The sequence below is a fragment of the Cebidichthys violaceus genome, unplaced genomic scaffold (assembly GCF_023349555.1).
Source record: "Cebidichthys violaceus isolate CVI_PGR_0920_01 unplaced genomic scaffold, fCebVio1.0.p SCAF_10, whole genome shotgun sequence".
Taxonomy (NCBI): domain Eukaryota; kingdom Metazoa; phylum Chordata; class Actinopteri; order Perciformes; family Stichaeidae; genus Cebidichthys; species Cebidichthys violaceus.
This window is the reverse complement of record NW_027176263.1, coordinates 12,582,047-12,606,070: the sequence shown is the minus strand read 5'-3', so window position 1 is coordinate 12,606,070 and position 24,024 is coordinate 12,582,047. Positions and strand designations below refer to the sequence as shown.

Below are 24,024 nucleotides of genomic sequence, written 5' to 3'. Positions count from 1 at the left end.
ACATTCAGAACCTCGCATGATGACATCGTGTTCAGGGGTGGACAGAAGTACAAAACACCTTACAATAAGATGCCTTCCAGCACTCTAATAAACTAATTATACAGAATTAGACATTTAAAGACTGATGTAAAGTGCTGTTTGTTTGCGTTATATGTCAAGGTGTTTGTGTGTTACTTAGCGCACCATGTGCATGTTTGAGTGGAGCTTAATGATGTTGTAGTTATAAAGCCAAATCCCTGAAGATCTTGGAGAGAAAATCTGCTTCAAACCTCTGAAGGCACAGAGGTGAACGCTCATTATTGCTACATAACGTCCCCATTTAGATTTCCTCCGATACAGTTTGTAGTCACTTTGCTTGAAGAGGAATTTGAATTAAATGTTTTTATTCAAAAGAGATTTCTTTGCCGTTCAATCGTCACAAGATATTTCTCCAAAGCAGACAGGATGAGTCATGATTGAAACAGTAAGGGTTTCCACACCTGATCACTGGACACAGTATTGATGCATGGACACATGATGGTATACGCTTCAATTGCTAATGGGGATGTTGTGTCCTCGGTCTGTCATCAGTCTCTTAACTAAAATCCCCGAACATATACGAAGAACCTTAATACATTCATGTCTAATCTCTTTAAAACTGCTCGGCGTGTAAAAGCAATGGCTGAAAACACAAAACACTCACAAATTAAGTGATCAAAAAAAACACCCAGTGGTCACACAAATGGTTAAATTACACTAACAAGGCCAATAAGCTGTCATTAAATACTATGCTTCTAATTAGTTTTCTTCTAAACATGTATAGTAGAGTATTTCCCGCCGTTTCACTCCAAAAGAAAAGGTATATATTGCACAAACATGGAATTAATCTAATGGAAAATACACAATTTCAACAAGCAATATTAGGAAAACACATGAAAGAAAGAGACCAACAGACGGTCGTTTTGGTGTTACAGAATGCACCGTTAAGCCGTCAACCCGTCAGTAAATGTGTAAATATCCTGCTGAATGGATATTTACCAAAATATAGCCACATTCAGACAGAGCAGAGTGAGTTTCTCTCAACATAGAACTATCAAATCTGTCAGTCTGTGGATGAAAAAACCTCCATCACAGGATGGATCGGTTTCCTTTCAGTATATCTAAGAACACTTCTATAACAGTTTGTTAAATGCCCCAACATTGTGAAGTTTATTATGTTAGAAATGGAGGGAAAAACACAGTTGTCCTGTTGGAATATGTTTCAGTGGATGAATAATTGCATTGGTTACAAACTGAGGTAGATTGAATTAGGAGACAAATGATTAGAACAAGTGGTACACAGGTGAATCCTAGCAGGAAATACTGAGTTTCTGCTTCTTGATAAAATACAGTGGAGCAGAGTTGGAAACAGCCTCCAGTCGGGATTGTTAAAGTATGTTAAATTTCATTGCTTTACTTTACAAGCCAGCTACTGAGTGGAAGTACCAAATCTGAAAAACAATTACAAACAACCAAAGCGGCTAAAAAAAAAAAAAAAAAAACACTTTGGCTTCTACTAACCGCTCTCAAAATATTCATGGCCTGGTTACAAGTTCTCCCTTATTTAAACTTTAAAAGACAATTTTATTGAATATTAATGACATTAAAAAGTCCCACTATCCAAATCTCTCTCCTTCTGTCTACACATCCCACCACTGCAGACTTAAAACAAAACGATCGTCATCATACTAAGTGCTAAAAAACGAGGACATGCATGATCATGCTCCCGGACAAACCCCTGCTATAACATCAGAGCTGTTGTTTCAAGTGATTCACAGATTAACCTGATAAATTCTCTTCAGGGCTTTGCAGTGCTTTTTACATTAAAAAAAATGCTGTCTTCCAGAGAACTATGGCATGATGGGGATGATGATGATGATGATGATTTTCACCTTCGTCAGGCCTCCACAGGTAGAGTCAGTCTAAAGCAGTACATCCACTTCCATGCTAGAGGGCAGCACAGCGTTTCTAACGCGCATTCAGTGGTCTGTGTTTTTTGCCGAGTCATAACAGATGGTGAAGCGGTGATGGAAACAAGCTGAAATGTTCCGGCAGTAAAAAAAAAAATAAAGAAAAAAAAATTCAAAAAGGAATGGTTTTGCTATGTAAATTGGTTGAGATGACAGACATATGCATTTAACAAAAGCTGAAATTGAAATGAATTTTTTAAAAAACAAATAGAATAACACACACTAACACACACACACACACACACTAACACACACACTTCCACTACATTAATAAAATCAAATGAAAAGACGAACTCGTTTGGAACCAATCATTTCTTCTCTGCGGCACAATGATACAAGCGATTGTAAATAGCGGTGGCTTGTGCTTCTAAGATCTTTGCAGATGTTTTCAGTATGGTGTAGGTATGCAAGATAAGGCAACCGTTGAGCCATTAGCTCTGAGAGGAGGGAGGAGGCGAGCGTGATTCCCTGCGTGCGGAGGGGGCGAGCCGGGACGGCCCCGTCCTGCTTCAGTGGGCTTTGCCGTTGCCGTTCATGTGGCTGGTGTCTGGCTTGGAAACCTCCGTGCTGTAGAGACAGTCCAGGAAACCTCGGGAGATCTCCGTCACCATGGATCTGTCTGGGATGGACTGGGCCATGCCGTAGATCGCTCCCTGAAACGACAGCACGACACCAATGAGTTAACAAGCGCACAGTACCGAAAGAAAAAACACACTCTGTGGATTTACAGCATTTCAGGAAATATTTGATGATTTGCTTTTCTAATAAAAACGTGCCTCGACTATTTTGCACTTCCTTTAATGATTTCCTAGATCTCCCAGCATACATTTTAACAAACCCCATAGAATGCAGTTCGTCTGAGCTGTATATACTGCGGATGGAAAGCAATTGTGTCGTTTGACACTGCAGGAGTTTTAGACAAAACCGAGACAGCTGAGCCCATCCCAAATATCAATGGGACACTCTGAGCCTCAGTAACGTAAGAACTGAATGTATAGTGCATATGTATAACTATAATCTCATGATCTCTATTTTCAGTAGGACTTTGCTTCATGTATCATGTGATCGTTATTCAACTGTTGTCGACGCTTCAGTCGTGGGAGTGCTCCCAACGAACCCGACTGGCACAAAGCAGGTTTGTGTCTGCTGGGTGGAGTTTCCACTCAGACAGACACACACACGAGCAGCGTGTGTCAACGTGAATCGACAGAAAAACAAAATACCACGTGTACCAACGGCATTGTAAACAATAGAGAGTGACGAACATATTTCACATGGTTCGTCACGCCTCACGCCAAATGGAAATTGTACCATCTCTCACTTGGCTCAACGACAGATGCCAAGGTTGAATACACACTCAAAATCTAATGTGTGTACCTGTATCTATATGATGATTGTACTTTTTTTATAAGTTTTAAGTTGTACTGTATATTCAGTGTATGAACGCAATGGAAGTGTGTGTGTGTGTGTGTGTGTGTGTGTGTGTGTGTGTGTGTGTGTGTGTGTGTGTGTGTGTGTGTGTGTGTAGAAGTCAGAGGGATTAGCTCCATTTCCAAACACGCAGAGCGAGCTCACCATTCCTGTGGTTTTCTCTTTGGGGTTCTTCATGATGATGGCCACCTGCTCTTTGACGTCACGGACGAAATGATCAGCGACGCCCGACTGCGTGTGCAGAACTGTGCAACAAATGTGGATGCTGTGGAAGAGAACATCGCACTTAACATTACACTCTGGACTATTGATTGAAATATTTATAATATTATTCTTTTTTTTTTTCAATATATGTACCTGGATGGGTACTGCAGTGTGTTCAGATTCCAGCCCTTTGACGTCAGCGCATTAGACAGACGGAAAATGTCAAAAACATCTGAGCCTATTGCCACCACCGACACCTTTGGCTCCCCAAAAACAAACACACCGTTTATCTTGCCGATTCTGTCAAAAAAAAAGAAGAAAAAGAAAAAGTGAATGTTGGGGGGTGATAATTTTATGCATGAAATCAAAGTTCTTCGTAACACATCTCTACTTCGGGGTCAATAAGCGCCAGTGTCTTACTCTTTTTGGATTTTGCGCGCCGTGCTGATGATCTTCTTGGTGGCGTCTATGTATCCGTCCTCCCCCATGTGCATCATGGTCGCCCAGCAGGCGGCGATGATTCCTCCAGGCCTGGAGCCTGCGACAGAGGGCGAGGCATAGATTCCCCCCTGCCAGTCCGGAGCCACGAAGTACTGGTAGTGACGGTACTTTTTATCACTGTAGAGGATCACTGAGGATCCTTTGGGGGCGTAGCCATACTGGAGAGACATGTAGCGGTCAATGCAGTATTACAAAAGTATGGAGCCAGTCAACATTCACAATGACCATTTCCAGATTTGTTGGTAGATATCATAACTTTCTTTGTATTCTTTAAGTTTGGAAATCAACAAAAGGAGACATAATTGATTTGAAGGGAACACAAAACCACTCCTTACCTTGTGTGTGTCAGCAGAGATGCTGGTAACACCTTTTACCCTGAAGTCGTACGGGGCGAGTGGGTAGCCAGCCTTAGCCATGAAGACAATGAGGAAACCTCCCAGACAGGCATCCACATGCAGCGGCAGGTTGTAGCGCACAGCCAGCTGGAACGCACCGGAGGAAAGTGTCAGAGAGCTCACTTCCTCATACTCATTTTTGAAGTGTTTTAGGGGAAAAATGTTTCACTCCTGACCTTGGCTACTTCCTCAACTGGGTCAACAATTCCATGAGGAAACTGAGGCGTCGAGCACACGAGCATGGCGGTGTTCTTGTTGATGGCTCTCCTCATAGCCTTGAGACAGAGGAAACAATATGGGAATAACTAGAGTCTAAGGGGAGCAGTCAATCAGCGCGCGCACACACACACACACACACACACACACACACACACACACACAGTACTGTATTCTCACCTTCACGTCTACTTCCATGCTGTGCTTGTCAAGGGGAACGTGAACAAGCTTCATCCCGAAGTAATGCGCCGCTTTGTCGAAGGCTGCGTGGACGCTCACAGGTGCGAGACTGCACAAAGGGAAAAAAAAACAAAACAAAAAAAAACACAAAGATAATGTTAGAACTGTTGAAGAAGACACAGTCAACAACAAGCCTTAAAAAAAAAAAAAAAGTCTTTTCAATTTTGTCATGACCATCATTTAGTGCAGTACTGCCATGTCATGTTGTTCAGGGTGGACAATTTGAGAGAAGATGAGGTATCAGAAGACTCTGCACCAATTACCTCTAGAGAACATTACATATTGGTTGAGAAACAAGATTAAAACCTTTTTATACAAGAAAAGGTCTGAGTCTGTTTGTGTGAATTTATGTTTATCATGTTTTATCAAACTGCCCATGAATGATCCAGACCAAAACCGGATCAACTCTGATACGAAGAACCCAAGAAGGCACAATGATTCATAACAAGAAAACTGAAATCTCTCATCAACCATCTGTAATAAGGCTCGTCTTACATTTCAGGGTACTTCACACCGCGCTCATACGCCATGTCTCTGTACGCCTTGCAGGCCATCAGTATGCTCTCCGTTCCTCCTGAAGTAACCTGGACAAGAAGGCAGAGAGTTCGTTTAGATGCATCCTCAGCTTTCACAATCTGTGAGCACAATTATGAGGACTTACTGTGCCACAGGAGTTCGGTCCACCGTGGAAGAGCGTGCAAGCCATTCTGACAACCTCTGCCTCCATCTTTCTCACGCCGGGGAAGATGTCTGGGTGGAGTGGGTTGCTCCATGCAAAATCTCCATATACCTGGGATCAAAAGAGGAAACAAAAGAAAAGTGACAAAAGAAGTTAAAATAGCCGGTTTGCAGCAGTCTCTTTTAAAAAAAAGGCATGAACAAATACAAATAAAGAAACAATGAATGCGTCAGCCCTGCTAACTGTGTCGAAAATGTATTCAAGTTGAACCGTGACTCTTCGTGCTTGGAATTCCAAAGCCCGGAGATGTATAACACAAAGATGCATACCTTCACCAGGAGACTGGTCAGTGATTCATCACCCCAGTACACGGCCCCCGAAACGCAGCCTTTCTCCCACTGCACCTCATCTGCAACCACATGAGACATTTCTTTCTATTCAATATATGACAAAAAGGGCCACACTCCTCCTCATGCTCCTCAGGAAGTCAGCCGCACAGACGATGAAGCTCAGGAACGAGTGATGACTTACTCAGAGTCTCGTACTCTCTGATTTTGTCCAGCACTTGGCTCTGGGAGAGGCCTTTAGAGGGCAGCTGTTTGGTGTAGCTCATCCCCTCCTTCAACGTGCACAGGCTGGCAGACATGTCATCCAAAGCCTTGTTGAGCTGGCTCTGGATCTGTCGTAACGAGAGGACGACGTTACTTTACAGGCGTCGACTACAAAAACCACAACAGGGAAATATGCCATTCCCTAAAACGAGACGCGTGTCAGACTGAACTTGACAACACGTCCACTTCACTGTCAACACTCCCTGTCTGCTTTTGATAAAAGCCTGAAAGCGAGCTCTCCGTTGGTGATATAAGGACCAGAAGTAACCGAACGTTATCACGGGAGCATGATGTAAAGTGTGCCAAAGGTCTGACCCCCCCCCCTCTCTCCCTCTCCCCCCACGCTGACGTGCTGAACTCAAGTCATCCAAGAGTGACTCATAAAGAGTCTCAGACGCCAGAGTCAGTGCACATCTGCTGGGGGGGGGAAGAAGGAACCCGTTCACCACTGATACTTACTGTTGCGCCAACAAAGGGTATTTTTCTGACGAGTCGAAAGCACAGCTTCTTGATTCTGGACGGGAGACCTATTGGCCAAAAAAAAAAAAAAAAAAAACACAAGGCAGCAGCTGTGGTGAAAGACTGGCACACACTCAACCACAGACATTAAACAGCTGACTGTGACCTCTAATCACGCGTCAAGACAAGATGTGGTCGATGAGAATCGGATTACACAAAGCAGCAGAGACACACAGCTCCCTTTGAGACGCCGCGACAAGGAGGAGCTGGCCTTGTTGCTGAGGAATTCAACCACTGACTGATTGATGGCTAGATAGCAGATCTAGAAAGTCTTGTTGATTGATGGCATTGACGCAGTCAAACATACTAGAGGAACAAGTACCTAACCCAGGGAAAGTGCTTTAAGAAAAGTCAGTAAACATGTTAACATTTTCACAGGATATGACTGTAAATTACAGCGTTACAATTTGCTCTCTTTGCCTCAGGAAAGTTGGCCTGAGTCATGCGTCGCCGCGTTCGATTTAATCCCCCTACTTTACACGTGTGACAGATTACTTTCTCGCTGGAAGAGGAAGCCTTTGATCCAGACCGCTCCCAGCGTGGTGAAGACCGTCGCTCCGATGATCTGCCACGGCTCCAGGTCCACGCAGCCAGAGTTGACCTGCCGCCGGCCCTCCTCCAGGTACAGCAGCACCATCTCCTTATACGCCTCCAAGGCACTCTGGACACAGAGACACAAGCATGTCTTACAATAAGCTTACCGTACATCACATAGACAGCTGGTTTTCTCTGAACATGTCAATATGAGGGGGTGACTGTTGAATAATCAGTGTTGGTGACAGTTATCGTCATCCTTATGGGATTTCTTATAAATACCATGCTGCCGCTAATTAAAAAAAAAACACGCTACAGTTTAGCTTGATAAACAGTGAACTACAATTGCTCAGAACCAAAAGAGAGATTTGTCTTGAATTTACGATTTTAAAAAGGCAAGTAACTCATTTTCCAAGTTAAAGATTTCCACGAGTCCCAAATGGAAGTACTTACATGAGAAGACATTGTCGGTTTCCCCCCCTCACACTAATCTGTCAGTGTTCCCTTCGTTCTCCAGGTGACAGTGAGAGAACACTATCAGCAGCCTGGAGAACTATCAGCAGACTCCTCCCCAGCAATGAAACGCACAGACAACACATCCAACCAGCGGAGGGGATGTTTGGCAATCAACCACCATCAGACGGGACAGGAAGTCTGCCTCAAGAGAGACAGAACTATCGGGGATATTATGTACAATTATTACAATTATCCCCAATAAACACTGCGCTATTTGTTGTCAGTCTGAATGTGAATTCTTCACAGCCTGAGAAGATCAAACTGAGCCTAAATCACAGACATAACCACAAAAAATTGACCCGTGAATGCTATTTCATAAGTGCAGCGAAATGATCTTTCCATTATCTCTCCCTACTTGTGTTTTTTTATGACACAATAGCAGGTCGTTGGATAACGTGGACCCTTGTTTCTCCAACTCAGCCACAATCAGATGGAGGAAAGCTTAAGGTTCAAAAGACAACATGTTGAGTAATCCGCGTCTGATACAAACATGCCGTAATAGCACAACGGGGCGAGTGCCCTCGAGCTATTGAAAACACTGAGTTCATTGTTTGATTCATGCATAAAAGAGTTTCCCGGTGAGAATATCAAGCGGCTTTAAGTGAGTGAGGCTTTAATGGAGGGCTGCCGGTGAGCCGCAGGAGTCCACCCCTCTGCCCACACCACAGCTGTAATACCTGCCTGTTTGGATGACATGCTCTCATACAGGTTGGGCCAGACCAGCTGCATAGAACCAGACAGGAAGCACTGGGGAAAAAAAGCCATTACCGTGTGTGTGTGTGTGTGTGTGTGTGTGTGTGTGTGTGTGTGTGTGTGTGTGTGTGTGTGTGTGTGTGTGTGTGAGACTGGGAGGCTTGACTCCAGCTGTTATGATAGGGATCCCCTATCATGTTTGATTGAGAAGATACGAGGGCTGGCGATGTCACGCATCCGTCATAAAGACGAGATTAAACCGGCGTTATCTAAGATCTGTGCAAAAGGCAAGTTTGTCCCTCGACTCACAGGCCTCTCTCTGTTATCCAACACGCTTTTCGGGGCCTATCAGGTTCCACCGACACTTTTCCAGAGCATTCAACGCTATCTTTGCATCTCAGGAAAACTTTATTCGGAGTTCACACAAAGACACTTGTGCGAGTGTTGTCCGACTCATTGTTGAGCAGTGGACGCCCATTCCTTTGCTGCTGCCCCCCCCCCCCCCTCCTCCTCCTCCTCACTCGCACAACATTTGACCATTCTGTAAGGAGAGCTTTTGTTGTCTCAGAGGGGAGGTCATGTTCTCATGGAAATGTACTGGGTGCGAGGTGGCTGCTCCTGGATACATCAAGGGAGGAACAGACTGTGAAGCACGACATCACAAGAGATCCAGAAATCACTCAGGGGGGGGAATAATTACAGCTGTGGTGTTTTCTTTAACTGGATCCAGAGACATGACATCGTCTTATTTAGGGCAAACAAAAATGCTTTTTTTTTTTTTGTGTGACTTCTTCTTTTTGTTCCTTGTATTGATCAGATGGGAGTGCGGCCTGTGACAGATGGTTCATGTTGCACTGACAGCAGATATGTGACAGACGAGATGCCCCCTAGTGCTGAGTCCTCTCTGTCTAAAGGCTGTTGACAACAAAGCTGGATTCTGCCCCTTAAGGGGAAAAAAATCCCAAATCTTAACAGCTCTCTGGTGGCAGTGCTACGAGCAACGCTTTGTTTAAGCTTCCTGCAGGTTTAACATCAACAGGAGTTCTAATTTTAAACAGTGCAATAAACAACAGGAAAGAGCTGTAAATCTTACCAGCAGACACCATATAAAAAAAAATAATCATTCAGCTTAATAGAAGCATTATGGTGAAGTCACGTGGCTGCACTGTACTTCCCTTTATTGTCTTATAGAGGAGTTGGAAAACAAAAGAATCAATGTGGGTGAAAGGGTTTTTCATAAAAACAGCCATCAATCTGTAACGAAAGGCTTCGACATGAGGGGTCACTATCACACACACACACACACACACACACACACACACACACACACACACAGTTTCGTGGACTTGGGACATCTCTGTGAGCAAAACAAGTGGGCTCAGAACTAACGTCAGCTCACTTCACAAAGATAAACAAGTCTTCTCCTCCTCCAGCGTCTCGCAGCAGTATCACAGTGTGTCTGTAATTTGGGGGAAAGAAATAACAGATAAAAGTGAAGCGACACCTACCCACACATCCATGTTGTCGCTGAAAGTGCTCTTTTCGTGTGTGCCACTTAGGGAAGTCGCCTCCAGTAGCCTGCGTTGAGTCTCCGGCTCGCATCTAACATGCTACCGACAAAAAAAAACAGCAGCAAGCTAACCCTGATTCAGGAAGTAACGAGCAGCCTAATAAGCTGCGCGCGGTCTAAGTCAAAGTAGATCTGACAACGCTGCGTACGGGTCTGATCGCGCGCTGGAGAGCCGTCCGCGTGGCGCCGCATCCTTGTGTAGATCTACTTTTTAACAACGGAGGAGGAGGACGCAGCTGCGCCGCACGTTTTGACTCCCACAACTAAACGTGTTAGCGAAGAGCTGATGCTGCGTTCTAATGCTCTTCGTAAACTCCAACTCCCAGTCATGTCTGTGCGTTCAATACATATAATCACAAATACAACACAACTAGACCGATAAAGTACTTTTCAATTATCATTGTTTATCCATTTATTTTTCTACTTTTTAATTTCGTGAGCTTACAAAAACAGATCTATTTCCATCTTTGTGACCATGTTTTTTTTTTTTACATAATCCAACGGGTTTTTACTTTAGAAAGTAAAACAATTATCTCAACCCATAAAATAACACTTGGGTTTCTCTGAAAAATGTAAACTTACCAAGTTTGGAGATTCATTGTTTTTACTGGACGACTCTGGTTAACACTCACAACAGCATTAATTATGTAGTTATTTATTGGCCTCAAAGTAGTGAAAACCATATTGGAACCAGAATCCACACTTCCACAGATTGCTAGACCCTCATAGTAGCAGGAAAACAAAATACACGGGTGGGTGTGGGTTGATGGGAGTGATAATGATGTCTGTTTATGAACCAAGCACTGTTTCAAACAAAAAAAAAGTAACGACTGAACTGACAGCCATGTATTTTCGACCCTCTGCATTTTGAAAATGGCGATGCTTTTGTGGCACACTCAAATTTACAACTCTTTTGGGTTGTTCCTCTTTATTCTACTTATAGTTTCCATATTTCCGACATTACGTGAAGGCATCGTTTGGTCTCGCCTTTATAATGACATGAAACGTTGTTTTCTCTTTAGGAGTGAAAGCAGCCGAGTTCTGGCACTGCGACAACACCCCCAACAGCTATAGAATGAGGACACGTGCAGCAGAAACACATCTCCTTTCTGCTTTAGATACATTCCGTTATTTAGAAGCGAGTTGTATTGTTTTTATTTTAACGCAGCAGCTGGACTGGTGAAGTGGAAATATAGCTCTATAAAGTATCCTTGTATTACAATGATCCCCGATGTAATATGAATGGACCAACTTGTTTGAATATATAACTCAGTCAGTGAGCTGCTGATTATTATCCCCAATGGTGCAGTAGTGATGGCTGCAGGTCCATAGTGGTTAAACTGTCCCGGGTAGGTTGTGCACCACTGAGCTCCACATACACATTTTTTTTAAAAAAGACAAAAATGATATTAATTATTGTCATAATTTTCTCTAAAGATATTAATTAAAGCAAATTATAATTGCTGTATCAACCTTCAGAGCAGGCTGCCTTAAACAAATAATGATTCTGTTGATTTCACTAATTTCAATCTATTAGAATTGTGAGAAAGAAATGGCAATATGTCCAAATTTGAAATTGAAGTCAGCTAAATTAATATTTCTGTATTATGAACTGCAAGAAATAACTAAAGAAAGACGATAAAAAAACATATACTAATTTTCAATTACTAAATTGATGATTTTTTTTTTTTTTAAAAGGAAGGTAACATGTCTTTATCCATTTGCAGAAAACGCAACTTTGTTCTTTTTTTCCACGAAGACCCACTAATAGACAACAACAAGCTATCAGAAGAAAGAAAAAGCATTCTGCATTAGTTTAGGAGGAGAAAGAGGGCGGCTTGCAGCCACAGCCCTACTCGTGCTTCACGTCTTTTCTAAAAGACAAACTGTGTCCATAGGACAGCTATTCCGCTGTAATTGGTGTACACTGTCTTCTAAAGCTGAGGTAAGAGGTACAATGCCTTGCCTGTGAAAGGGAACTCCAAAGCACATTAAAAGTGAATTACTTCTTGTGTAAAGTGTGTTCGGGGTCATTCTGGTCACGATGCGCGCACCTCTCCAAAAGCGCACACGTCTCCAAAGACGCACTCCATACTTTCTAAAAGGCAGTCACATTGTTGAGGGGTTTCACAAGAGGTGTACATATGGCATCCGGGTTGCAATTAAATGTTTTTAAGATGTTTTTTCTATCTTGAAGAAGTTTCCTTTTTCTTTTTTTTTCCCACCCGGCAGCTCTTTGCCAGAAAAAGAAGAAGAGGAAGGGGGGCACATTGAAAGGCTTCGCTGCTAGTTCGGGATGACAACAATCTGGTCAGCGAGTTGTTGGACTTTGATTGCCCCCCTCAAAACGTCCTTCAAACAAAAAGCTGAAGACGAAAATAAAGCCCCACCTGGTACCTCTGTTTGCTAAAATAATAATAAATAGATTTCGTTTAATAAATAATCAAAGGAGACTGTAAAGTGAAGCAGTTGAGGAAGTATTAATCAGGAGCATCGGGCAGGTATCACCTGCTCCGGAGCTTGCTCAGTTTATTGTTAAATATTGTTAAATCACTTTTCGTACCAAGTCTGCTCCGATATCTGCTATTTCCACAGCAACTGGGCGCTTATGTTTGCTTACACTTTGCATAACAAGCAGGACACTATACGGCACACTGATAAAAAGAGAGACTGACAACTTCAAACCCACACCTGTCCACGCTATCCGAATATGGATTTGGCATCAATGGATATTTGTAAAGTGGTAATATTCCGTTTACTTTAGACTTTCTGTGCCTTTTATAACAGCAAGGCACCATCTCATATCTCACCGGTGTATTTGTCCAGTTTATTGAAAGCATATGGTTATCAGATTGTTTCCAAAACACATATTTAGACAGAAAGTTAAGGAGAGCTTTTTGTGATCCTTTGTTGGCAATTGTAAATCATGTTTGAGCTCTGCCACACTCCCCCCTCTTCCCTCTCCTCCTCCCCCACCAGGGCTGAAACGTGTCTGCGTGTTGTTCACATATTTTACTAATCTTTAACTCCCCAAAAGTAAATTTAATCTAATGCGCCCCTGAGTTGTGGCGATAGTGGACATGTTTTTGGAGATGTCATAGCGCACACATGTAGGCTCACATTTCAGAAGAAATCGGGCTTTTATTGTTGTGGCACACAACAGGACCCTTTGTGCTATCAGTTCACACAAAAGGTTTCTCCCTTTCGAACACTCTACGTTGGGTGGCCCCATGCGTAATTGTCCTTGTCCAAGTACCTGAGCTTTGCGCTCTAAGGCATTGAGCGAATGTTTGTCCAAATATATGTGGCATTAAACGTCTCAGTTCCTTTGATGTAGATCAGATTTTCTGAGCTAACACGAAGACAAGTGACTCCTTAAAATAAATGTTGGCAACATTTAAGCAAGGACCAACTTGCAACCATCTTAAAGCTATTTAATGCCAACCTTACCCGGTCATGTGATATGCGCACAACCAAAAATACGCAACTGTATACGTACTAATAAGCAATTAACTTTAAATAAATTGAGGAGCTGCTGTTGTTTCTACCTCGGTTTTCAGTACTGTGGTGCATCTGAAGGTCATTTTAGAAGAAGTTATTATTCCCACCATGTACCCAGCACGGCATGTGCCAATATTTCGAGTGCGTAAAATGTGGCCTTACAAGTATCCTTAAAGATAGAGATCTGGTAACACCTGCGAATGCAAACTCACACCTCGTGCTTAAAAAAAATCTTACTGGAGAGAAATACAGTGATGTGTTAAATATTTTTCCATAACCTTTGTGCAAAAGATACGACAACCAGTTGACTACCTTTCCAGCGTCTCTTTATTAACACGGAGACGTTACTGCATGCTGCAAAAACACAGAACTGATCGGCCTTGAGAGCTTCCAGAGGAGATTAACATGTACCATCCTCGTGGACCAGGTCATTCTCACAATGCTCGGATGTGGATGAAGAGTTGCTATGCGTAAAAAGAAGACATATTTATATACTTATTTTTCTTTAATGCCTGGAACTCCACAGCTCATGAACTTTGACTGAAATCTAAATGTGAAAAATACAGTCCAGCTAGGCTGAGTGATGATCTCTACGTTGTTCATCAGAAACACGCGTGTCCTCACTGAACCCCACGATAAAGCTCCCAATAGTGTTATTTTACCAGACGTCCAGCACGTATTGCTCTGTGGGATCACTATATAACGAACAGTATATAGACAGTTACTATAAGATCCCCAAAGAAGCAACTCAGGACCAGCCGCGGTCCAGAATGCTCAGCTGGTTTTAAAGGCAGACTTTTGGGAAAAGCCCCAAACAAATCTCTTCTACAAAATCAACTTTGATCTCACAATAACATTTGGTTACCACGGCTTACATATATGGCAATTCACCACTCAAATTACAAAGATGACACAAAGAAATAGAGCAGTGTGAAGACTGCCGAGAGGGGGAGAGGGTGAAGGACGCGCTGCCTGGAAGCTGATTGGCCCCCTGACAGTCGCTGTTGATTCAGGCGTCCACCGGGAAAAAAGATAAGATAAAGGCCATATAAAATAGCAGAGATGCGCATCCATCCCTCACTGTCAGCTGCACATACAGCGTCTGCTGCCTCCAGCTCCAAGAGAGGATTAACAAGGACGACTGGATGTCTCCATATCCAAGCATCAACTGTCAGGTAAGTGCAAATAAGTCCATCCACTTCATCCATTTTCAAATATCTGGTATTTGGTCTTTTACTGATAGACTGCTGATGGAAGCGCAGTTACATGACTCTTGTTTTAACGCTTAAACAAGTTTGAGGAAAAAAGCTGCATTGGTTATATCATTAGGTGAAATAATTTCATAAACATGTTAGAGGCTCAACGAAAACAAATTCAGACTCAAAAGCTTTAAAAAATAAAGTTGTATTTTTATACAAAACTTGATTAACTGACTCTTTAATACATCATTTCCTTATTGCAAACGAAACCGTGGTCGGCGAAATGCTCTTTTATATTTATGGTTATGCATCAGATATTTGATTCTATGTCAATTATTTTTCTATTGCAGATGATGTCTCCCAAAGCACCGTGCGCCCCAAACGACCTGCGCACATCCGGAGCCGCAGTGACGCTCTGCGGGTTTCCTCCAACTGTCCGCAGGCGCGTGGACGAGGCCGGTGACACCAGTGAACACGAGCCACGAAAGCCGCCGACTGTCACCGGAGACGAAGCCTCCCCAATGACAAACCCGAGACCCCAAAGCAGACGCGAGCAGTCCGGACAGCGGGGAAGGCGCAGAACGAAGGCCAACGACCGGGAGCGCTCGCGGATGCACAACCTGAACTCCGCTCTGGACGAGCTGAGGACAATCCTGCCGGCTCTGCCCGAGGACGCGAAGATGACCAAGATCGAAACTCTGCGCTTCGCCCACAACTACATCTGGGCTCTGAGTGAGACTCTGCGCATGGCCGACCAGCACGGGCGCGCGCCGGAGTACCTGCCGCCGGTGGGGTCCGACCTGAGCAGCCCGACCAGCGTGTCCTCTGCGGAGTGGGACTCAGCGTCACCTGCAGAGTCCGGTTGTGGGACCTCTGCAGTCTGCGAGCAGACACACCGTTACACGTTCTCTCCTCAGATGAAGTGTAAGATGTTATCGAGAGACCCGTCAACTGTCATCCCCGTTACCTTCTATTTCAAGTCAGTCTGTGGGGAAGATGATCCCAAAAACACTTGGCGCTTTTGACTCTTTATGATCGCGAGCATTTTTATTTTTGTATTATTATTATTAGAAGGAACTGTGAGTAACTTAGAAAGCTGCTGCTCTGCTCTGTGGTATGTTGCACTTGCAGCAGCTTTCTCTACCTTCAGTGTGAACGTAGTTCTTTAAAGCACTTAAACCAAGCGCTTCACAAAGTGAGTTTAAGAACACCCTTTCAAGACAAAGCAACTTACAATCAGTCCCACTCTGAGACCGTGAAGCACAATCATTGAGGAGGACAAGACAATTGGTTTGAGCTAAAAATATTTATTTTGGTAATGATATTCAAAATGTGTTTCTGCTGCATAAAAGTACGTCTATTTATTTAATAAAACATGTCCCTCTGGGTGAAAGAGTGTGGCTTTCCTTTGTTTCCAGGATTCAAACAAACATACTGAACATGTACAAAGACAAACATCATTTAAACACAGTGGCTGTCAATCAAATGGAAAATTCGACATGTTTTTTTAGGGCGAGAAAACAATGAATGCCATCATTTCATAGTATCAATATTCCTTTTGTAGATGCCAAAGTCAATGTGCAAATCAACATTTTCAAAGATGTAGTTCTTTACCGTCCTGCCTACCAGTGACTGTACTGAAGCTGAATGCGAGAGAAAGACCCTTCGAGAGTCTTAGGAGTAGCAAGAGCTAAATGTTGGAATGTCTTGGGTTCCGTAGTGGCGTGCAGTCCGAGGCGGAGCTCAGCTCAGCGCTCTACTTGGGGAAGACGGTGACCACGTCGTAGCCCTCTGGAGGCGTCACTCGCTCGCGTGCGTGCTTCTCGCAATAAATCTGCTCCTCCACAAAGAAATGTCCCTTCTGTTTGAGGTTGACGTCGCAGTCCGTGCAGGTGTAGCACTCGGGGTGACGGAACTTGTCCCTCAGCTTTACCACCATCCCCCTGAAGGAGACACATCACACAGATCACATTGTTTTATGTCGTTCATGCAGACACTTAACCTTCAGCTGGGTTTCACCGACTTGGATCAGGTTTTCATGGTATGTGCAGCGCTAAAAAAAAAAAAAGGTTAGAAGCTTGACCACATGTCCAACAGTACTGCTCACATCGCACCGATATGTGATTGCTGGACATGTCCTTCAAAAAGAAAACGGCCTTATTATGCTTTTATTACAGACGGACAGGAGGGAGAAACGTCAGGAAACAAAGAAAGACAGAGATGCAACAAACTCTCGGCCATTCTGATTCTCATATACTGTGAACTGTCTCAGACAACAGTGTGTAGAAGAAGTCCTAACCTGAACCAGGGCTGACATATGATATATTTTAGAGCAACTAAAAGAGATGTAGAAGAGCTTAGGTTCATTTTAGGTTTCAAATGGCACAGAAAGAAAAGATTCTACTTTACAGTACTTCACAATTTATACAAAAAGACAAAATAGATATATTTTGTAACACATTATCTTATATTTTAAATCTTAAAAAAAAAAAAAAAAAAGTATAGATTTAAGGGAATTTGGGGGAAATCTATTGCTGTAACAATGCACAGCGGCAACAAGACGTCACGTCGGTCCTAACGAAGGTCAGCCACAAGGGGGAGACAAACTCCAGACAGAGACACTCTCAGGCCTTTGTGTTGCGTCACTACATTTTGTCACAATGTGGACGTCTTAGAAACTTGTTCAGATGAAGCAATAGATGACTGTGGTGAACTTCTTCAGTGCTGCAAAACGAACATGTGCAGAGGAAACATAGAATACTTACACAATCCCGGAGCCACATTTGTCACAGGAGGGTAACTTGTCCGTGTTCCCCACGGAGGAGCCGATCTTTGTGGCGGGCGGTTTCACGCTCCTGAACCCCGACGGTTTATCAGGGTCACCTACAAACACAGAGGAACACCTCAGCATACGTCGGGGTTCTGCTGGTTCTACACACATCGATGACACAGCGTTTTTCTTTGGGATTTTGAGTCCCCTAAGAATTCTGTAATGGAATCTAAAAGCTGGGCGTAATAAGCGGGCTCCGTACCCGTCTCAAGGATCTCCTGAAGCACTTTGAATGAAGCCGACTGGCGCGGAGGCTCGTCGGACTCTTGGTTCTCCTGCAGCATCTTGTAAACCTCAGAATCTGCTGCTACAGCCGGCCGCTTGCCCGTCTGCGATGGATCTGATGGAGACCTACGAAGCAAGAGGTTCATCTCAATACGTCTGCAGGAGGCAGAAATGTCAACGCGTTCTTAGGAAACAAACGGCAAAGCGCTTTGTCTCGTCGTTATTCCTGATGTTGATCCATAAAGTCCAAGAGATCATAAGACCTTTGCTCTTTTGTGTATAAAATAAGACTTATTCTGTTGTTTAGTAGCCAACAGAGATGAGATCGAAGACCTATAATCTCTAGAGTTGTGTTTTCTTAATTCTGTTTTTGTGATATAGTGTAATATTGCGTTTCCTAGTCTTAAAAGGTGACATTAAGTGATACAATCTGCTACCTGTATTTGCCAATAGCTGAGTGAATACCTCACCACAACCACATTACTGTGACTTGTAAAGACATGCATCACCCAGCCTTCTGGAACTCAGTTTCTGCTGAGCGAACTGATCAGAAATACTGAGGATGCACTTACACCTACGTGTCCAATCAATGATGCCATCGATTCTTAGACGTATTGGGCTTCTTTCTTTGAAGATGAAACATTGGACCTCTTTGATCAAACTTTTCAAACAGTGATATTGTGGACTTAATGTTTGGAGCTAAAGTGGATGATCAGAGCGGAGGGACGGCCTCACGGCAAACACATCCCACACATGAATAAAAAGCATGTGACACGGAAACACCGAGCATGTAGTTAAACTTTGACCTGCTGATTCTGACGGATGTGGACACACTGTGGAGTGTAAGTAGAGGGCCAATCAGAGCCGAGTAAGAACCAATAGAGCAACATGTAGATGTGGATACCAAACAAACACAATAAATACGTACAATTTAAAAGCTAACACGCGGTCAGATTGTTGTTATATTGACGCAGTGAGCCTCAGCTTACTTGTTGCTGGGCTCGTTGGCCGTCGTGATGGTTTTGACTTCGTCCACGGCCGAGTTGAAGTCCTTGATGTTCTCTGAAGAGTAGAGACCGGACGGGCTGTTGTACTGGTTGGTCACAACTTTGGGGCCAAACCCGGCGAACGGCAGAGCGCTCCGGTTGTGGGTGGAGCCTATGTGTCTCACTTCCTGTTAGAAAGACGGTAACACTTTAGAGCTTTCAGTGAGTAACCGAGCAAAAAGAGGGAGCGAGGTCTGAAACATGCAACACTCGTTGTGCAACGGTGGTGACAACTTTTTGACGCCTTCAGATGAACTGTAATTTCATTAAAAAATGGAAAAGAGTAAGAGCTTGCACGAACATGCAGCAGATAATTAGGACCGTTAGGTCTCTTTCTCAATATCTGAAAACACCCATCCGTTGGTGTCCTCAACATTTACTTCAATATATGATGGAAAATATTGTTCAACTGAAAACGTCAAAAACATTTGCTTCTTCGCCCGCTGCTTCTAGTTTGACTCAAAGTCACACATAATTTAGCGGGATAATGTACGGCTGTGGATTCAGACTTAATTATAGCCAACGGTCTCTTTTAAGAGGAGCACGTCATGACACTGGCACGCCATGTAAAGTGGAGACATAAATACCACCAAATCTAGCTCATGCATCACAGTGGGAGCACGGAAATGCCTCCAGATATAGCTCATGCTTCAAGCATCCGAACTGCACAAATACCTCAGAGTCTCTGGAAGCGAGTAACTCTAACACTAGCAGTGACCGTACGGCCCAAAGCAAAAGGTTTAAAGCAATAAAACAGTGAACACGCAGTAAAAGTGACAAAATCCAGACAAGCTGCTGAAACGCGTGTTATTTTGTGTGTGTGTGTGTGTGTGTGTGTGTGTGAGAGAGAGAAATGCACAACATTCTGTGAGCTGTGAAACACATGGAGCCCGAGACGCCGTTTCCTACATGAATTCACACTTTTCCAGTCAGCAGGCAGGAACTGAGGCTTGCGTCAGAGCTTGGCTGATAAACTACTGTCTCCTAGGAAACCTCCTGTTGGGAAGTAAACAATGACTTCATCGTTGGCAGTGTGGAGAGAGAGAGAGAAAAAAAAAGAAGAAGAAAAACCCACAAGGCTTTGTGGGTGTGGTGGGAGAGGATCGTGCAGGCTTCCAGACACCATATGACGAGGCTACCTGTGAGGACTCCACATTCCAAGCTGAATGAGAGAGGGTTTTTTTTTTTTTTTTGGGGGGGGGGGGTCATTGTGATGTTGAGACAGTAGACACACCCACCCACCCACCCACCCACCCACCCACCCACCCACCCACCCACCCACACACACACACACACACACACACACACACACACACACACACACACACACACACACACACACACACACACACACACACACACACACACACACACACACACCTTTGGCTCCGATGCAAGATTCATCTTGTACGGATGTGTCCTCCCTTCCTCAGAGGAAAGCGGTGACCACATTTTAGATTCTGACCTGCGGAACAGAGGACGGACAAGAAGCCTTCGTGAATATTATTATTTTTTTTTTAAAATTATGCTGAAATCACAAAATAGTACTACACAAATTGGCTTTAGAAAAATAAAAACAATCCTCCAGAAATCCTCCACCTCCAGTAAGTTACAATATACTGACACAACACAGGACTACAACGCAGCTTAGCATACATACTTGTCTCAAAGTAAAGATGTCGGAAACAAAAGAAAGACTTGTCCTTTAAAAGACACGAATAAACACCACGTCACTCCCCCAAAAACACCTGGACTGCCGCCGAGCCGTCTCACGTTACTCAGCGTTGGTCAGACTCTGCACATGCCGCTACATCCCACCTGTCTACGGAGAGCACCATCTCCTCTATGCAGCCCTTGATCTTGTTCTGCGCCTCCAGGTGAGTCATGTTCTCCGTGGGTTCTCCGTCGATGGCCAGGATCATGTCTCCGATGCACAGGTTGGCCTGAGCGGCTTTACTGCCGGAGGTGACCTGCAACACGGGGACACAGCTGATAAGAAACAAGGACTTTGCATGAGCTGGAAGGTATATGACACTTGTAGAGGCAAAGCCCAACCTTTTTCATATTTAAAAAAAAAAAAAAAAAAGATTTCCGTAAATATTCTTTAAATCAGCACTTACGCATAAAATAATTTGAATCATGAATATGTTGAGAACACAGGTTTGGTTTACAGTCAGATACAACCTTATAGTCTAACCAGAGCTCAGGTCTACAGCTGGACTGTTTAACGGTTACCTTCAAGGACCTTAACACGGCTCATTATTTACAGTAAACACGGGTGAGGCCGAGAGCTGCCTAGAGGGCAGACACACTATCGATAACGGCATGAAGCAGAGAGTCAGTCCAGGCATTCCTAATCACTTTTCCATGGGCGGAATGGAGCTCACACTGGAACAACATTTACAATAGGAACAGCAGCCGCCACTCAGGCTGAGTACACAATGGAGGGTCATATTCTAATTCATTACTGTCACACTGTGAAACGTGCAGGATGCAGAGTAACGCTTTGCATTGAGGTAACGTTAGGCCACACGCGCTATTAGTAAAGTAACAGAACGAGCTACCAGAAAGTTAAAAGGGGGGTTTAGAGGTTCAGGGACACTCGGGAATTTCAAAATTAAAAAAAAAAAAAATGTTTCCTCCATATTAAGTTACCCTTTTAATTTGAAGTTAGGACTAATATATATAAAATATGACAGCCCACGTATATAATTAAGTCTGCAGACATTATGAAATACTGGTCGACTACTCCTATTTCGACTAGTTTTGTTAAACCGGTACGCAGTTTACGGTTGCAAAAAAACGTTCTCAAAAAATCGTATAACGTTGAGCTTTCAAATAACAAGAAGTGAAATGGGGAAATGTTACGTTAGCTGTATAAAAGTGCAGGAATTAAAAACACTGGACAATTATTGTCAGTGGCTCAAAGTACAATACACCGACAGTGTAACAATAGTTAGCTAACGTTAAATTAAAGTGATATCAGTTAACTTAGCCGTCTGAGAAGTGACGTTAGCCGTTTGTTAACTCGAGCTAACGTGAACTAACTGTCTGCTCTCAGTGGAGGAAACAGTGAGAGGGGAAAGTCTCGTCGGGACCAGCCCAGGTGTGGTTATGAATGTAACCATGTAGCAGCTAACAGGAACACTCACCCGGGAAATAGTCAGCGGTTGCTCGAAGTCCTTTCCTCCGACCAGCCTGAAGCCCCAGGGCCCAGGACCCTGCACTACGACCCGGAGAGGCATAGCAGTATTGTTGGTGTTTATTATTAAGGGAGTCTGCTACCGTGTTTAAAGATCCGTCTCAGACCACCAGCTCACTTCCTACTGCATGTGACATGTGCAGAGATCGATAGCCACAAGTTTGAGCCTGGCTCCGCAGCATCAGAGCAGTGGGTGGACCCTCAGGTTACACTTGGACGAATAGATTTTGAAGTTTCCTCGCTGATAAATGAGAGCGCAAAGATCGTATATTGAGAACAGGTATCACTACGTAATGTGTGTCGGGAAAGCTGACCAAGCTAACAGGGATGACAGGTGATTTAAGCCTAGTGGACAACTATACTACTATACAACAATAGGACCCAACCAGACCTTTATATACAGTTCTGATTAAAAGTACAAAACCAACAATTGTTTGAATTTACTGATGTTTATCCAAAACCCAATAAAGCTTATTCTTCTGTGCCAAAAAAAAACCCTACTAAAAACACATAAATGAGTTGCACTGTTCCTGCAATACAATACACATGGGCACTCTTTTTTTTAATATAAATAGTTACCAATACAATAAATGTGTATTAATTTGCAGGACCGCATCTGAAAATAGTGCCCAATAAACTCCTGTCTGAGTTGCTAAAACTACAGTGCCCATAATCAGAACCTTTTTGAGCCGTTTTTCCCTCAATGGAACTATACATTTGGACCCCATTTTAAAGCTACTGCAAGGAACTTTGACTTTTTGTTTTTAGCGGTCCTTGTGGACCCTGCAGCAAAATTTACTTACATAGGTGTATTGAGACATCAGTATTACATTTAGACTGTTTCATAACCAGTTCAAAGTTCCTCAGAGTAACTTTAATGTTAAACATCTTCAGTTAGAGGGAGTGGAGCTGAATACCACAGACCGTAATGGAAGTCACAAAGGTGAGTGACAAAAATGCATTGTTGTTTTTTGTCTCTTAATTGGGATTTACTGACAACAAGAATAATTAAGGATGACAGCAGACTTATCCTTTAATAGAGGGCCTCTGATGACCATTTCGACAGAACCTTTAATGGAAATACTGTAAAAGCAGAGCAGAGTGAGTCCTCTTCGTGTTCGGCTCTTCTCAGATGAGCTCCAGTGTTTGTTTTAGGGATGTCGGCCTGCCGGTATACGTCACCGTGTTATATGCGAGCTTACCATTTATGGTAGAGCTAAATCCCAGGATGTGGAATGTGCCGCTCCCAAAAACTTGAATTCCTGCCAGAGGATCTCTGCTGAAAGTGGAGAGAAAGCAGCTCTGTAGACTGACCGAATGAAACGCGTCCTTTCTTGTGGGGGTTACATGCATCCTCAGCAGGCCTCCGGGCCACTGGAGTCTGTCAGGGCTTTAAAGTGAAGCCCTTCAAGTGTTTAACGTCAAGTCAAGTGCAAAAAAAACATCTGCTCCTGACTGTTCAGACTGTACGAACACATCTGGCAACATCATCACCTCAATGGCATTTTTCCACAAATGTTAATGTAAACCTGCGTTATCCTCTTTAACACTTAAACTTGTTTCATTAATCTCAATAATTAGCCACGGTGTAGCCTAAATTATGTGCCACACCAAATAAAAAACAAAGATAATTAAAGCTGCGAGCAGCGATGAACGGGCCCTCGCGTCGGAATTTGTTTTCCCGCGTGGACCGCCTGACGCTGGAAATTATGCTTTGCAAATAGTCCACCGCGTCCTGTATCTGCTATGTGGCGCTACAGAACACGCGCAAACATGCATTATGTTGCTCTATATCAAGTGTAAACCACATCTCGTAAAAGTCATGTAAATCGGATGTCGTTTGTCAGAAAACGCAGATTTCCTTTCGCCCACAGGTGGCGCTGTGAGTATTAGTGAAAATTAGCTTGTAGACATCCTCAGGCCA

General features: G+C 43.5%; 2 protein-coding genes across 3 annotated transcripts; both read right to left on the bottom strand.

Annotated features, from left to right (window-relative positions):
- Positions 1–366: 366 nt before the first annotated feature.
- Positions 367–10,166, bottom strand: sgpl1 (sphingosine-1-phosphate lyase 1). 2 transcript variants are annotated; one of them, XM_068726194.1, is made up of 14 exons: positions 10,036–10,166; positions 7,280–7,445; positions 6,725–6,792; positions 6,186–6,333; positions 5,984–6,063; positions 5,637–5,765; positions 5,471–5,559; positions 4,916–5,024; positions 4,696–4,794; positions 4,460–4,606; positions 4,044–4,282; positions 3,777–3,923; positions 3,564–3,684; positions 367–2,641 (listed from the first exon to the last, which is right to left on the bottom strand). In XM_068726194.1, exons 1-14 carry the CDS (start codon positions 10,045–10,047, stop codon positions 2,498–2,500), a joined length of 1,698 nt encoding a protein of 565 aa, XP_068582295.1. In that variant the 5' UTR covers positions 10,048–10,166; the 3' UTR covers positions 367–2,497. The 2 variants fall into 2 exon arrangements, with proteins under 2 accessions (XP_068582295.1, XP_068582303.1); XM_068726202.1 differs by lacking the exon at positions 10,036–10,166 and adding an exon at positions 7,772–10,007.
- A 5,918-nt stretch (positions 10,167–16,084) lies between these two features.
- pdlim1 (PDZ and LIM domain 1 (elfin)) lies at positions 16,085–22,294 on the bottom strand. Its single transcript, XM_068726152.1, has 7 exons — positions 22,051–22,294; positions 20,717–20,868; positions 20,279–20,363; positions 18,842–19,026; positions 17,830–17,978; positions 17,563–17,680; positions 16,085–16,740 (listed from the first exon to the last, which is right to left on the bottom strand). Exons 1-7 carry the CDS (start codon positions 22,141–22,143, stop codon positions 16,554–16,556), a joined length of 969 nt encoding a protein of 322 aa, XP_068582253.1. The 5' UTR covers positions 22,144–22,294; the 3' UTR covers positions 16,085–16,553.
- Positions 22,295–24,024: the final 1,730 nt, after the last annotated feature.